Consider the following 13,269-nt stretch of genomic DNA (forward strand, 5'->3'; position numbering starts at 1 on the left):
TAGCTGCAAGTGCACAGCTTATCGATTGTAGTACTTAGGGATCGAATCCACAGGGAAAAATGATATTTCCTAAAAAAGCCTTCGAAAGAAATATAAAGTAAGGAAGTCTAGAACCAGGCGATTTTTGTGAGGGTTTTGGTGGTGTCTTTAAAACGTAAAAACTAATCTTAACGAGAAAATACGGGAATTAAAATGACCTAATAACTAAACTTAACGAAATCGACTAAAAACGAGAAAAACGGCTAAACCTAATTGCTTAAAAGAAAATCAATTAAAAGAGTAAAGATATTAGACTAAATCTTGAATGAAAATCGATGTAAATCTATAGGAAAGAGGCGCTGGATTTCAGGGAAGTTTCCTCAGGGGTATGAACGATTCAAAACATTGCTAGAGAGTAAATTTGATAAGATCTTAGCTTAAACTTTTCAAACTAGAGTCACGGATGTATGAATACGCTACTGTCGTGATCATAGATAACTATCTCTCTCAACCCTGACCAGTAGGTTCCCACTCTGGCCCTCGAAAAGAATAGATGCATTATGTTTAAGACTTGTCAGTATTCACAAATCGCCCATAGGTAGGTTTCCACTCCTATGTTTGTTTTGCTCTCCCAAACTAGATCTCACACCGGATGAATACTTTCGTGTCACCAAGCATCTGGATCAGATTGTGGTTCATGACGCTACTCTCATGCAGTAAAAATAAATTCAGAAGAAAAAGTTCTAAGATTCGGCTTCAATAGCTCATGGAATCCTCATCGAACATATGTATCTCCATCAAAAATCTCTTAGACCCAACAATAAAACTATTCCTACAAGATGAACGAAATCAAAAACATAGTATTAAAAAGTAGAACAGAAACCAAAATTGAAAAATAAAGAACAAGGGTTCAAGAGATAGATCTCTCTCTCCCTAAAACCTAAAAACAAAAGCTTAAAGTAAAATTATTCTAAAGTATTTCGTCTCTCCTCTTCTCTCTGTAAAAACGACCTAAATGATATGTATTTATAGTCTCCAATGCTTTCTGGTCTTTAGGGTTCCGGAATTGAGGCTGGGAAACTGATATGGGCTTCACAAATGGGCCTTCGGATTCGGAGTTGGCTGGCCGCGGTCGGGATGTGCGTGACCACGGGAAATGGATGGTTGGCCGCGGTCGGGATGTGCGTGACCGCGGGGAATGGGCTGTTGGCCACGGGTAGAAACGCTTGCCGGCTGGTTTATGGGACATCTTGCTCTTCGCGTATCTTTTGATTGAACCGTTGGATTGCTAAGCTGTAAAGTGTGCTGGAAAGCTGATACTTCCATCTTTGAGATCTCCAAATTTGAGCTGGATCAGACGGTGAGAAGGCCTTCAATCGGTGGTGAACTTCTGATGGTTTGACTATGAGCTAAAAATCTGGTCTTCTATCCATTTTGTTAAGATTTTCCCTAAGTTTCCTGAAAAGAGTCTTGGAACTACAAATACTAGAAAAACGTAATAAAAATACTTGAAAGCAATTAAAAGCATAGAAAAAGTATTTCAAAACGATCCATAAAAGTAGCAAAATACGGTGTTATCAACTCCCCCAGACTTAAACCTTTGTTTGTCCTCAAACAAAGCAAAAGTCTAAACTGGTTAGGTGAAAAAAAAATAGGGAATGCACAAATCTCATACACATGAACTCCTAAACTAGGACTAAAGATCGTGCATCAATCCACAACTTAGTCTAGAAAATTCTCACGAAGACACAAAAGATACTAGTCCACTTTTTCCGTAATGCAAAACTTAAACAATCTAAATCTTGATTCCAGTCAACTAGCTCTCTACATTCATTAAGTGCAATAGTGAATTCTCTTGAAAGACATTATCCAGGGTAGACGGAGTTTGGCATTAAAGGGCTGTTTAAGTGGTGGAGTTAAAGTGTTTCGGGTTACCTGATGAATCTGGAGGATGCAAGATAATATGCAAAACCTCAAGAGAGATGCGGACCTGTTGATGACCGCAATTTTCAGTCACTTCTTCTTGTCCAATGTTGTTGCATAATCCTTCCTCCTTTGTTGTGAACAGCTATTCCCCCAGACTTAGATTCTTTCAGGGAATCAAAAAATGATCTCCAAAACTCCATAAAATAGAACTCCAGTTGCTTTGGGACTTAAAATTCGACATCTCTAGACTTTCTAAGGCTTTTATCTCATTTATTTTCCTATCTTTGGAATTTTTTTTTTGGAAAAGGGATGCCTTTTAAAGAGAGAGACTAGAGGACGAGATTGTACCAAATTTGAGACTTTTCTAAGGCAAACTGAGCTTTCTCTTGTGTTGAATCCTTCCGGGAACTTTTGCGGCAAAACGCAGGTCTCTGTCTTTGGTGACTGAAAACTGCGTCGTTCCTCTTTTTCTCCATCGTTTTTACACATATCTGCATATAAGACAATATAAAACAAGAGTGCATGTGGTTTGAAAGAGGATTGGTTAAGGTGGGGAACTAGCTAAAGATGAACTAGCCATTCCGGATCTACATAGAGTGGTAAAAAGGGTAAAGGAGTCCTGAATGTATGATTCGTTTCCCTGGTCTAATGCTTTAATAAGAGAATTAAGTCCAAGTTAGGTCCAAATAAAACAGAGCTAGTGTATTCCTTCATCTAAAATCGAAATCATTCAAATTCCTCTGGGTACTTCGTTTCAAATGTGCTTAGCTGCCGTCTAGTCTAGTCCTAAATCATGAATGGGCATGTCACTAGGAACAGTCTAAAAGCACACAGTCAACTATCATTGATTCATGTTCACCATTCCCTTTAAAACGTATTTTGTTTTGAAAACTGAATTTGAAAAACTTTAAGGAAAATGCAAAAAGTGTAGATAATGCAAGACTCATGAAAGAAAAGTGGTTAGAAAGGGATGAAATCCTCCCACAGACTTAAATCACACTGTCCTCGGTCTGAAACAAGTCGAGATTGGATGAGAAAAATGCATATATAATCAAAATAGTAAGGCCAAAGAGAACTTACCTGGATCCGGGATGCTGGTGGAGATGGAACGGATTCATTCGAAGAGGTTTGGGAAGGTGATAGGTGGCGATGAAGGTGGTGGAAGTGATGAATAAAGTGGAGTGGGGCTTGGTGAGGTTGAATGAGGTGAAGTGGGTGGTTTGGGGTTGGGTATCATCTCAACGACCATTTGCCGTGGTTAGGAGTTACGCGACCGCGGTAAAGTGGTGCTCGGCCGTGGTCAGAAAGACGCGGCCGCGGTCGAATAGGTGTTTCCCGCGGTCAGAACGTCTGCGACCGCGGGGGCATAAATGTGGCCTGTTTCCTGCTTCCCCTTGGTTCCTGCTGGGCCGAGCAGTCAGGGACCATCTTTTTTTTGGTTTTTTTGGTTTTTTGATTTTTTGGCTTTTTTATTTTATAAAAAACACCTGAAACTAAGAAAAAAAATCAATAAAAAAAGACAAAAAAATCCTAAAGAAAACAATACTTAAATGGGTTGCCTCCCATTAAGCGCTTTTGTTTTAAGTCGTTTAGCTCGACTTTGGTGTAGGACGTGGCTTACTCCAATGAAGAAGATCTTATCCTGAGACAAGTCTTTTTCCACATCTCCTTGCTTTACCTAGCAAGTTCTTCGTCACTCCAAAGTTCTTCTTCAAACTCTTCTGTTGCAGAACGTTTTCCTGGTTTGCTGTTGTATGGGACAGCTTCTGTGAAGACATCTTTGTCGATATTAGCAAATGAAATCCTCCGGTTTGGCCAGTCCATTATAGCTCCGGAAGTTGCTAGATAAGAGCACCCGAGAATCACTGGATGTGTTACGTCTCTTTCCAGTTGCTAGGAAAGACCATCCGAGAATCACTGGATGTGTTGCGTCTCTTGTTTCGACAATGTAGAAGTCGACAGGCACGATGCAATCTCCTATTCTCAAAGGAATGTCATGAGTTATTCCTTGAGGTGTTGCATTGGAATCATCAGCTAGACTAATCTTTGCTCTAGTCCTGCGCAGGTGCTTAACACCAAGTCTCAAAGCAATTGCCTTGGACATCATGTTAAGACAGGCTCCAGAATCACAAAGCACGTTTTTAAACATTTCACCTCTAATAGAACAAGAGATGAGAAACTGACCTGCACCTTCGATTTTGTGAAGTGTTCGAACAGGTTTACCTCTTCTGGCATGATTGAAAAAATCTTATATTTTAGGGATTGATTCCTTACTCTCACAGAAGTAGTGGCCTATCATGAAGTCTTTACAAGCTCTGGCAAAGGTGATTCCTTCAGGTAAATTTCGAACTACTCCATTGAACTCATCAAGCTTTTCTTTGCTGATTTTGTTAGTGTAGTGGCTGCATTCTTCAGGCTTTTGAAGGTGGATTGCATAGACAGCTGCTTCTGGTGATGTCATGTATCAAGCTCGCATAAAGTATCTATGTATATCCTCTTAAGACAGTTTGGAATACCTGAAAAAGACTTGCAAACGACCAAGCTTCTAGATTTCATCAAAGCTTAGGTGAGCAGAGAATGTCCTGACCATATTGTTAAACTCTATGAGCTTCTCCCTACTGATGTTGTTGGTGATCCATTGAATTTCTCCCATACTTTCTTCAGAGGATTATCCTGCATCTGGATCCTTCACAACAATCCACATTCTTCATCTTCAGAGTATTACTCTTCATACCCATTCTCACAAGACAAAGCCATGTTGCAGGGCATTGGCTTGTCTTCGTCTTCAGATCCTTGGGTGCTGATGGAGCAAACTAGTTTTTGATGGAGGGGTCTAGGCATTCCAGGAGGTGCATCAGATGCACAACTGCTTGTATGAGCTGAACGGGGCTGTTTTGGAACGTTTTTCGGTTGCCCTTGACTGCAGGAGACGCGACCGCGGGAAAATGTCCATGGGCCGCGGGTAGGCCAAGCACGACTGCGGGGAAGTGCTTCTTGGCCGCAGTCAAGGGTGACGCGACCGCTGGAGAACATCTCCGAGTTGAGCTTCTGCATTTGCTTGTTCCCTAGCTTCCTGAATGATCTCCTGGGTCTTCTGGCTTGATGTACTTCCTCTCTGGACTTAAATCTTTAGTTTTGGCTGCTGGAATCTGCTCTCCAAGTCCTTGTATGATCTCCTCAGCCTTTTCTTCAACTTCATCAAGAGCATAGACTACTTTGTCCATGGTTAAGTCAAGCTCTTCGGTTTTCTCAATAACTTTGTATACCTTCTCTGAAACTTCGACTGTGAAGTCATAAAACTCGTTCTTAGCTTCGTTGAGGGCTTTGTCCACATCATCGAGTTTGAAATCCAGGTCCATGACTTTGTTTTTAGTGTTGCGAAGCTCGTAGTTGTGCATTGCTTGCTCTTCCTCCGTGCTGTCAAACCTGTTGGCGATCATGGCTGCGTCCTTGGTTGCTCGTTCTTCTATTGATTTGACCTGGGAAGCTAGGTTATCGATCTTCTCATTGAAAATTTTTGATATCCCATCAATTCTTTCGTTTAGAGCGGCTGTAGTGGTTGATTGAGCTTCTATGAACTGCTTGATTACGCCTTCGAGCTGACTCAATCGGTTACTGAGTTGGACGTTCTCATCTTGCTGGAGAACCTGGTGAGGTAGGCGATACATAGGTGGTCTAGGGTTTACCATTGGAGGCACGTAGGGCTCGTTCAAGAATGTTTGGTAGTCCGAGGTTCGAACTTCTTTGTAGAGATCGCGTAGGTACTGCTTTTCTCTGCGTCTTGTGGCTTGAGGAGTGTTGTAAAAACCTCCCTCATAGTAGGGATTTTGATTTATAGGATCCATTGCTTCGGGAATGGAAACAAAATAACCGAAAAATAGAAATATGCAAAAAAATGGGTTCTAGAGTCGATTTACCAACCTTTCTTAGGGTTTTGCGGAAAAGAAAACGCGTGCCTTCCCCGGCAACGGCGCCAAAAACTTGATGTGTCTGCTGCGTGAGGGTTGTCAAGTTTTACCCTAAATAAAATCATTAGCCGCAATTGCACAACTGATCAATTGTAGTACTTAGGGACCGAATCCACAGGGAAGGAGGATATTTCCTACAAAAGCCTTCGAAAGAAATATAAAATAAGGAAGTCTAGAACCAGGCGATTTTTGTGAGGGTTTTGGTGGTGTCTTTAAAACGCAAAACTAATCTTAATGAGAAAATACGGGAATTAAAATGACCTAATAACTAAACTTAACGAAATCGACTAAAAATGAGAAAAACGGCTAAACCTAATTGCTTAAATGAAAATCTATTGAAAGAGTAAAGATATTAGACTAAAGCTTGAATGAAAATCGATGTAAATCTATAGGAAAGAGGCGCTGGATTTCAGGGAAGTTTTCTCAGGGGTATGAACAATTCAAAACATTGCTAGAGAGTAAATTTGATAAGATCTTAGCTTAAACTTTTTGAACTAGAGTCACGGACGTATGAATACGCCACTGTCGTGATCATAGACAACTATCTCTCTCAACCCTGACCAGTAGGTTCCCACTCCGGCCTTGGAAAAGAAGAGATGCATTATGTTTAAGACTTGTCAGTATTCACAAATCGCTCATAGGTAGGTTTCCACTCCTATGTTTGTTTTGCTCTCACAAACTAGATCTGACACCGGATGAACACTTTCGTGTCACCAAGCATCTGGATCAGATTGTAGTTCATGACGCTACTCTCATGCAGTAAAAATAAATTCAGAAGAAAAAGTTCTAAGATTCAGCTTCAATAGCTCATGGAATCCTCATCGAATATATGTATCCCCATCGAAAATCCCTTAGACCCAACAATAAAACTACTCAGACGTGATGAACGAAATCAAAAATATAGTATTAAAAAGAAGAACAGAAACCAAAATTGAAAAAGAAAGAACAAGGGTTCAAGAGATAGATCTCTCTCTCCCTAAAACCTAAAAACAAAAGCTTAAAGTAAAATTCTTCTAAAGTATTTTGTCTCTCCTCTTCTCTCTATAAAAACGACGTAAATGATATGTATTTATAGTCTCCAATGCTCTCTTGTCTTTAGGGTTCCAGAATTGAGGCTGGGAAACTGATATGAGCTTCACAAATGGGCCTTCGGATTCGGAGTTGGCTGGCCGCGGTTGGGATGTGCGTGACCACGGGGAATGGATGGCTGGCTGCGGTCGGGATGTGCGTGACCGCGGGGAATGGGCTGTTGGCCGCGGGTGGAAATGCTTGCCGGCTGGTTTACGGGACATCTTGTTCTTCCCGTATCTTTTGATTGAACCGTTGGATTGCCAAGATGTAAAGTGTGCTGGAAAGCTGATACTTCCATCTTTGAGATCTCAAAATTTGAGCTGGATCAGACGGTGAGAAGGCCTTCAATCGGGGGTGAACTTCTGACGGTTTGACTCTGAGCTAAAAAAATCCGGTCTTCTATCCATTTTGTTAAGCTTTTCCCTAAGTTTCCTGAAAAGAGTCTTGGAACTATAAATAATAGAAAAACGTAATAAAAGTACTTGAAAGCAATTAAAAGCATAGAAAAAGTATTTCAAAATGATCCATAAAAGTGGTCAAAATACGGTGTTATCAACACTCTTCAGAAAAGTTGCATCCACAACTATGACTTTTCTCATTGCTCTAAAACCTTCAATACTAGCGCCCAAAGCGATAAAGAGATATTTGAACTTATTTCTGGCATCCAGTTTCACACTTGTTACTGTCCTAGGATTAACAAGCTGCAACATGTAAAGATAACAATACAATTTCCGATAACTTTGTTCAGTCGCCCCTCACCTCACTGATAGCTAGTTTTTTCCCTCTCAAGGCAGTAGAATATGACACATTAACGTGAGCTTCATTTTGAAAAACTTTGATCAAAGCTTTAGGCGCAGGGTATCTACTTCACCTGGATAGGCCCCATACAAAACATCTGCTACTACTTGTGGTGTGCCTTTTCTTTTATTCCGAATTGTGTTTGCAACAACTCGAGAGCATGTATGGATATTCCTATACACTCTAATACTGAAATAAGTAGAATCCTGTATTCCTACAGCATGTAGATACCATGGACAACCATGTTCAGCTTGACGACATTTGAGTATGAGTCTCCCGGGATCCGACTTTATAGTTTTTACCTCAAAACATCCCTTATGCGAAGCTCTATCGACTAAAACTCGCAAAGCCTCCTTTGAACGAAATTCTTGATGTTTTTCAAAGCCAGCGCCATCATCCCATTCTAGAACAAACCGAGTTTGTTCTGCAGGCCGTGGAGGCTCAACATGATCATGTTCATCTGCATATTCATGCATACCTTCCCAGCCGTCTTCATCCGCCTCATTCTCATCCAGTACCACATTCTCATCCAGTACAACAATTTCATGTAATACCCCTAAATCAACACTCTCTATCAGCTTCTCTTGTCCTTGTTGTCCCTCTGCTACCTGTTGTCCCTCTGCTTCTTCCGGTTTATGATCAGTCAATTGGCCTGCACTAACAACCGCATTCTCTTCCATTACAGAAACTTCATGTAATACCCCTAAATCAACATACTCTATCAGCTTCAGTTGTCCCTGTTGTCCCTCTGCTTCTTCCGCAATTTCAGCCACCTTAGCTGCTCTGGGAAGCTCCTCACATAACTCGCCTGTCTTTTCTCTTTCCAAATATTCTATTACCTCCACATTCAGAACAGATCTGAGTCCCTCTTTATCCACTGTTGTTAGATAAACATAAACATCACCATCATCGACAATACATGACTCCCTACAAGGCTTAGCTACCAACGGTATATAGGTCAATCTCAGCTTCCTCGTATTGTTGTTCAACCCAATCTTCTTGCATATACCATCAACAAGCACTGAATATGTTAGATCGTCCACATATAAGTTTCTAAATGATATAGCATAAATGAGATTTCTTGAATTCTATTTCAACTATTCTCCTCCTGCTGAGTAATACCCTCCATAATCATAATATATGTTTGTGCGGCTTGTCATCTTCTACTGGAATTCCTAGAAATACAAACAAAAAAGTTCCCAATACTCAATTTTCTCTCACTTGTATCATTTGTACCAGTTGTCCCACATCTATCTGTAATAAATTTGTACCAATTGTCCGATAACTACAATTTGTACTAATTGTCTATCCCTCTTAGTTGTACCACTTGTCCCAATTGTCCCAAGTCTCCTAGTTATACTACTTGTCCCAATTCATCATTCACAACCTAAAACTACAATTCACCTCGATTCAGCTAGATTCAGCTCGATTCAGCTAGAGTCAATATCAAAAATCAACTAACCGACCCATATAGGTGTTTAAATTATCTAATGTGCATACTCAAACTCCAAGATTTTACAAATCGAACATTTAAATTTTAAATTCCTAAATTTTCGTTTCTTACCTAATAACTCTGTTATCGAGCTTGAGAATGCTAGAAGAGGAAGAAGACGAGTGCAGATGAGGACGACGCAGTGGTTACTTTAACCCGGCCAAATATATCAGGATTTGAGTGAGCTCAAATCCGAATCCTCATCGGAATCGTGAAAGAGGAGAAGAGAGATAGAGAAGAGAAAAAAAAATTGAAATTCATTTGTTTTTAATAATTAAATTAATAAATTAATTTTTAGTAAAATAAAAACGAAAAATTCGAAAAATAGGAAAAATGACACAAAATCGAAAATACCACAACCTCATTTTATTAAGGGTAATTTCGAAATTACACCCCATTTATAACATCTTGATTTAATTATAGGAGCTGTGATTATTGCCTTCCAATTTGTGGTAATTTGACTATTAATTTATAAAAAACTGAGTAATAGATCGGAGATGCTTTAAAGTAACAAAAATAACAAAATATCTCTTCTCTAATCAATTTCAGATTCCCTTCCGTTTCTGAAACCCTAAGCGTATTTCACCAAAAACTCAGACCAATTTAGCCGATACTGAGGGATTATCACATGGCAGTCCAAGAATCACCGGAGCTGAAGTCTCTGGAGGCGTTGATTGCTAGTTCTTTCCCAGAGACTCTCTCAACGCTGTCTTCTATTTCTCTTGCGATTCCAGCTAATAGCGATTTCCATTTTTTCTGCAATTTCGATGAGTTTAAGGTTCCCATCAATGAGATTTCCCAGATGTCGCAGTGTGTTCTGGAGACAGTCGGTGGCTCGGGGCATTTCTGTGGGAAATCTAAGAGTTTTTTAGGGGTTGCGCATGATTGGCTTGTCAACGTGAACCATGAAATTCTCCAGAGAATGGATGTTGCCTTGGATGAGAACAAAGGTCTGGATTTGGAGAATGACAAGAAGAACCACAAAATTTCTGGTTCTAAAACTGATGTTAAGAAAATTCGGAAGCATGGAGAAGCAAAGGTTTCTTTTCATATAGCTACGATAAAGAAGCCACAACACGAATATAACATTTTGGTGAACAACGCCAATTTACCCTTTGAGCATGTTTGGTTGGAGAGGAGCGAGGACAATCTCCACTTTATTCATCCAGTGGTTAGTTGAGATTTTGGAAATCATGGTTTTGTTGAACAAGTAGTTCGTTTTGTTAGATTATTGACTCGAGCTACTTTGGAAACATTCGTCTTGTTTGACTAGACTCGGGCAACTTTGGAAACATGATTTTTTTTCTCTTGTTTGATTTATTGACTCAAGGTGCAACTTTGGAGACATGATTGTGATGTAGAATTACTTTTTTTTTTGTGTGTGTTTGAATACACTATCCGTAGTCTGTCTTCTCTGTGTGCGAGTAAGGGAAGATTGACTTTACATAACCTTGATGCAGAATCTGGAACTGTAATTTTTTATTTTTACGGTTATTTTTTCTACTTATCTATATGTAATTGTTTTGCGAGCTCGTGCTCATTTCATTTAACTTTGTAATACTTTGCAGGAGAAACTTTCAGTAATGGACTTTCTCGACAAAAATATAGCAGAGATAAAACCTGTTAAGCCGCTCCCGTTGGAAGGAACTCCATTCAAGGTTGTTGAAGAAGTCAATGATCTGAAGGATTTAGCTGCTAAATTGCATGGTGTCGAAGAATTTGCTGTAAGTTTCTTCCTCTGATTTCTCTTCAGTCCAATGTTGAATGCATTGTTGGAACGTGAGACTTTTCTGCGGATGTATGAAGTTTGATTTGTTATGAGTTTGTTCAGTCAACTGTAGGAAGTTACTGAAACTAAAATGGGTGTGAACTACCAATATGCTAGTCATTTCTGTATTTTGAGGAGGATTGGAAAACGAGAAAAAACTTAAACTCAGAGTTAATGATGCTGATATCATACTGTTTTTTATTGGTAAATCTTGCTTATTCCTTCTCTCTTAAAATTTTATGTTTATTGTTCCTTTTGAAGGTTGATCTGGAGCATAATCAGTATAGATCTTTTCAAGGATTAACATGCTTGATGCAAATCTCTACTAGATCCGAGGATTATATAGTTGATACTTTCAAGCTTTGGGATCACATTGGTACTTATCTCAGGGATATCTTCAAAGACCCAAATAAGAAAAAGGTTTTCTTCAAAATGCCCAAAGTTACTTTTTACAGAATCCCTAGAATATAACTATTGCAATATTGAAGAAATTCAAGTTAACTAGGTAATGCATGGAGCAGAACGAGATATTATTTGGCTTCAACGCGACTTCGGCATATATGTCTGCAATCTCTTTGATACAGGACAGGTTTGATTTCTCGTACTTTTTTAAGTTTATTTTTCTGCAAGGCCTTGATTCTGGTATGCCCAGGAGATCACTGTAATTAAAACTGGTCTAATAATGTAGCAAAATGAAAACAATTTAATGATATTAAATGAAACGTACCTTGTCTTTAATCGCTTTCATCTATGCCCTAGAGAGTGGGAATGGAAAAAAAGAAAGAACTTTTCTTCGACTGTGTTATTTTTTCCATTATCACCACACTGGAATATCTTTCATCAATTTGTGGAGGTTCCTTTAGTGATGTTTTTGTCATGAAACAATAGTTTTCTCTTACACAGTCCTCTTTTGTTTTCTGTCATTGTGTTTGTGGTTATTTTGATTCCCCTGAATCTTTCAGGCCTCAAGGGTGCTAAAGCTGGAGAGAAATAGTCTGGAATTTCTTTTGAAGCATTATTGTGGAGTTGCTGCAAATAAACAGTGCGCAACTAGTGAATCTTGTTTAACCTTTGTTCTTTTTCTCTCTCATCTTCTCACTCATCTTTCAACGACTTGTTTGCTAATTGGCTGCAGGTACCAAAATGCAGACTGGAGAATACGACCCATTCCTGATGTAATGACAAGGTCGATATATTCTTCTAGTCTCTTCATTAGTGTTTTGCATTGGTTGAGTGGAGCTCACACTTTTAGATGGCAGATATGCTAGAGAAGATACACATTATCTTTTGTACATTTATGATGTAATGCGAATAGATCTGCACACAATGGCAAGGGCAGACGAGCTATCCGACTCTCCTCTTATAGAGGTATTAATCATAAGCTACTCACTAGATAGATACATATTTCTTTTTTGGTCTAACTTATTGCTTCTTATTGTATGAATCACACCGCCATTTATGAGGCCTATTAACCTGTAGTTTAGATTTTTCTGGAGAAAATAATATGTATTATTGTGGATTAAGCTTGTATTTAAGGATTTCAGAGCCACCCACACTGTACTTCCATTGTAAATCCAATGTTCACAAAGTAATCCTTCCCTGTCAGTCTCTGCTTATGTTTTTCTTTGATGTCTCTTCGTCACATAAGCTTTCATGGTTAATCACATGTTTGGTGGCGTTCATATTTTTCTTGAAAGGATGACATGAATCTACAATCTTACATATTATGCTTCATCCAGTGGGTGTATCCATGTTTTTCATTTTTCATTTTTTACTTTTTAACTTTTTCTGATTACCATTTTGACGTAGTTACCGATGCTAACAGGTTTACAAGCGCAGCTACGATGTGTGCATGCAATTATATGAAAAAGAGCTTTTGACTGTGAATTCGTATCTTCACATTTATGGGTTTGATGCTTCTTGTCCCCCTCATTTTAGAGAATATACGCTTTAATTTTATTTTTTGCACTTGATTTACCTGTTCTTGGTTATCTACTCAATCGTTTTCTTGCTTTTATCACAACAAGAGCAGTTCACTGTTAGATTTAAAACTCTGTTTGGCTTACGAAAGACTAATCTGTAGTATGTGTTTTGGTTAGGGTTCAGGCAGCTCATTTCAATGCGGTTCAACTTGCCATTGTTGCGGTATGTTCACAACTTGTGTAATGAACCAAGCATCCTTCATCGGCCTTAAGTTTTACCATATGGAGCTTATATAGTAGTTACTGCCTTGCAGGGGCTTTGTGAATGGCGGGATCGGATTGCAC

The 13,269-nt window shown here is 39.2% G+C and overlaps 1 protein-coding gene and 1 pseudogene across 1 annotated transcript in view; one reads left to right on the forward strand and one right to left on the reverse strand.

Annotated features, from left to right (window-relative positions):
- LOC112088904 overlaps positions 1-13,269 on the reverse strand; it is a 112,190-nt pseudogene that overhangs the window by 61,676 nt on the left and 37,245 nt on the right.
- LOC18010192 (protein RRP6-like 1) overlaps positions 9,791-13,269 on the forward strand; it is a 5,228-nt gene continuing 1,749 nt past the window's right edge. The window contains 10 exon segments of the mRNA XM_024160885.1: positions 9,791-10,405; positions 10,803-10,958; positions 11,264-11,422; positions 11,508-11,591; positions 11,965-12,044; positions 12,138-12,188; positions 12,262-12,370; positions 12,828-12,910; positions 13,102-13,147; positions 13,239-13,269. The exon segment at positions 13,239-13,269 is cut by the window's right edge and continues 311 nt beyond it. Coding sequence (XP_024016653.1) covers positions 9,863-10,405; positions 10,803-10,958; positions 11,264-11,422; positions 11,508-11,591; positions 11,965-12,044; positions 12,138-12,188; positions 12,262-12,370; positions 12,828-12,910; positions 13,102-13,147; positions 13,239-13,269 — 1,342 coding nt within the window. The 5' untranslated portion in view covers positions 9,791-9,862.

This window comes from Eutrema salsugineum, unplaced genomic scaffold, assembly GCF_000478725.1.
Source record: "Eutrema salsugineum unplaced genomic scaffold, Eutsalg1_0 scaffold_8, whole genome shotgun sequence".
Lineage (NCBI taxonomy): Eukaryota > Viridiplantae > Streptophyta > Magnoliopsida > Brassicales > Brassicaceae > Eutrema > Eutrema salsugineum.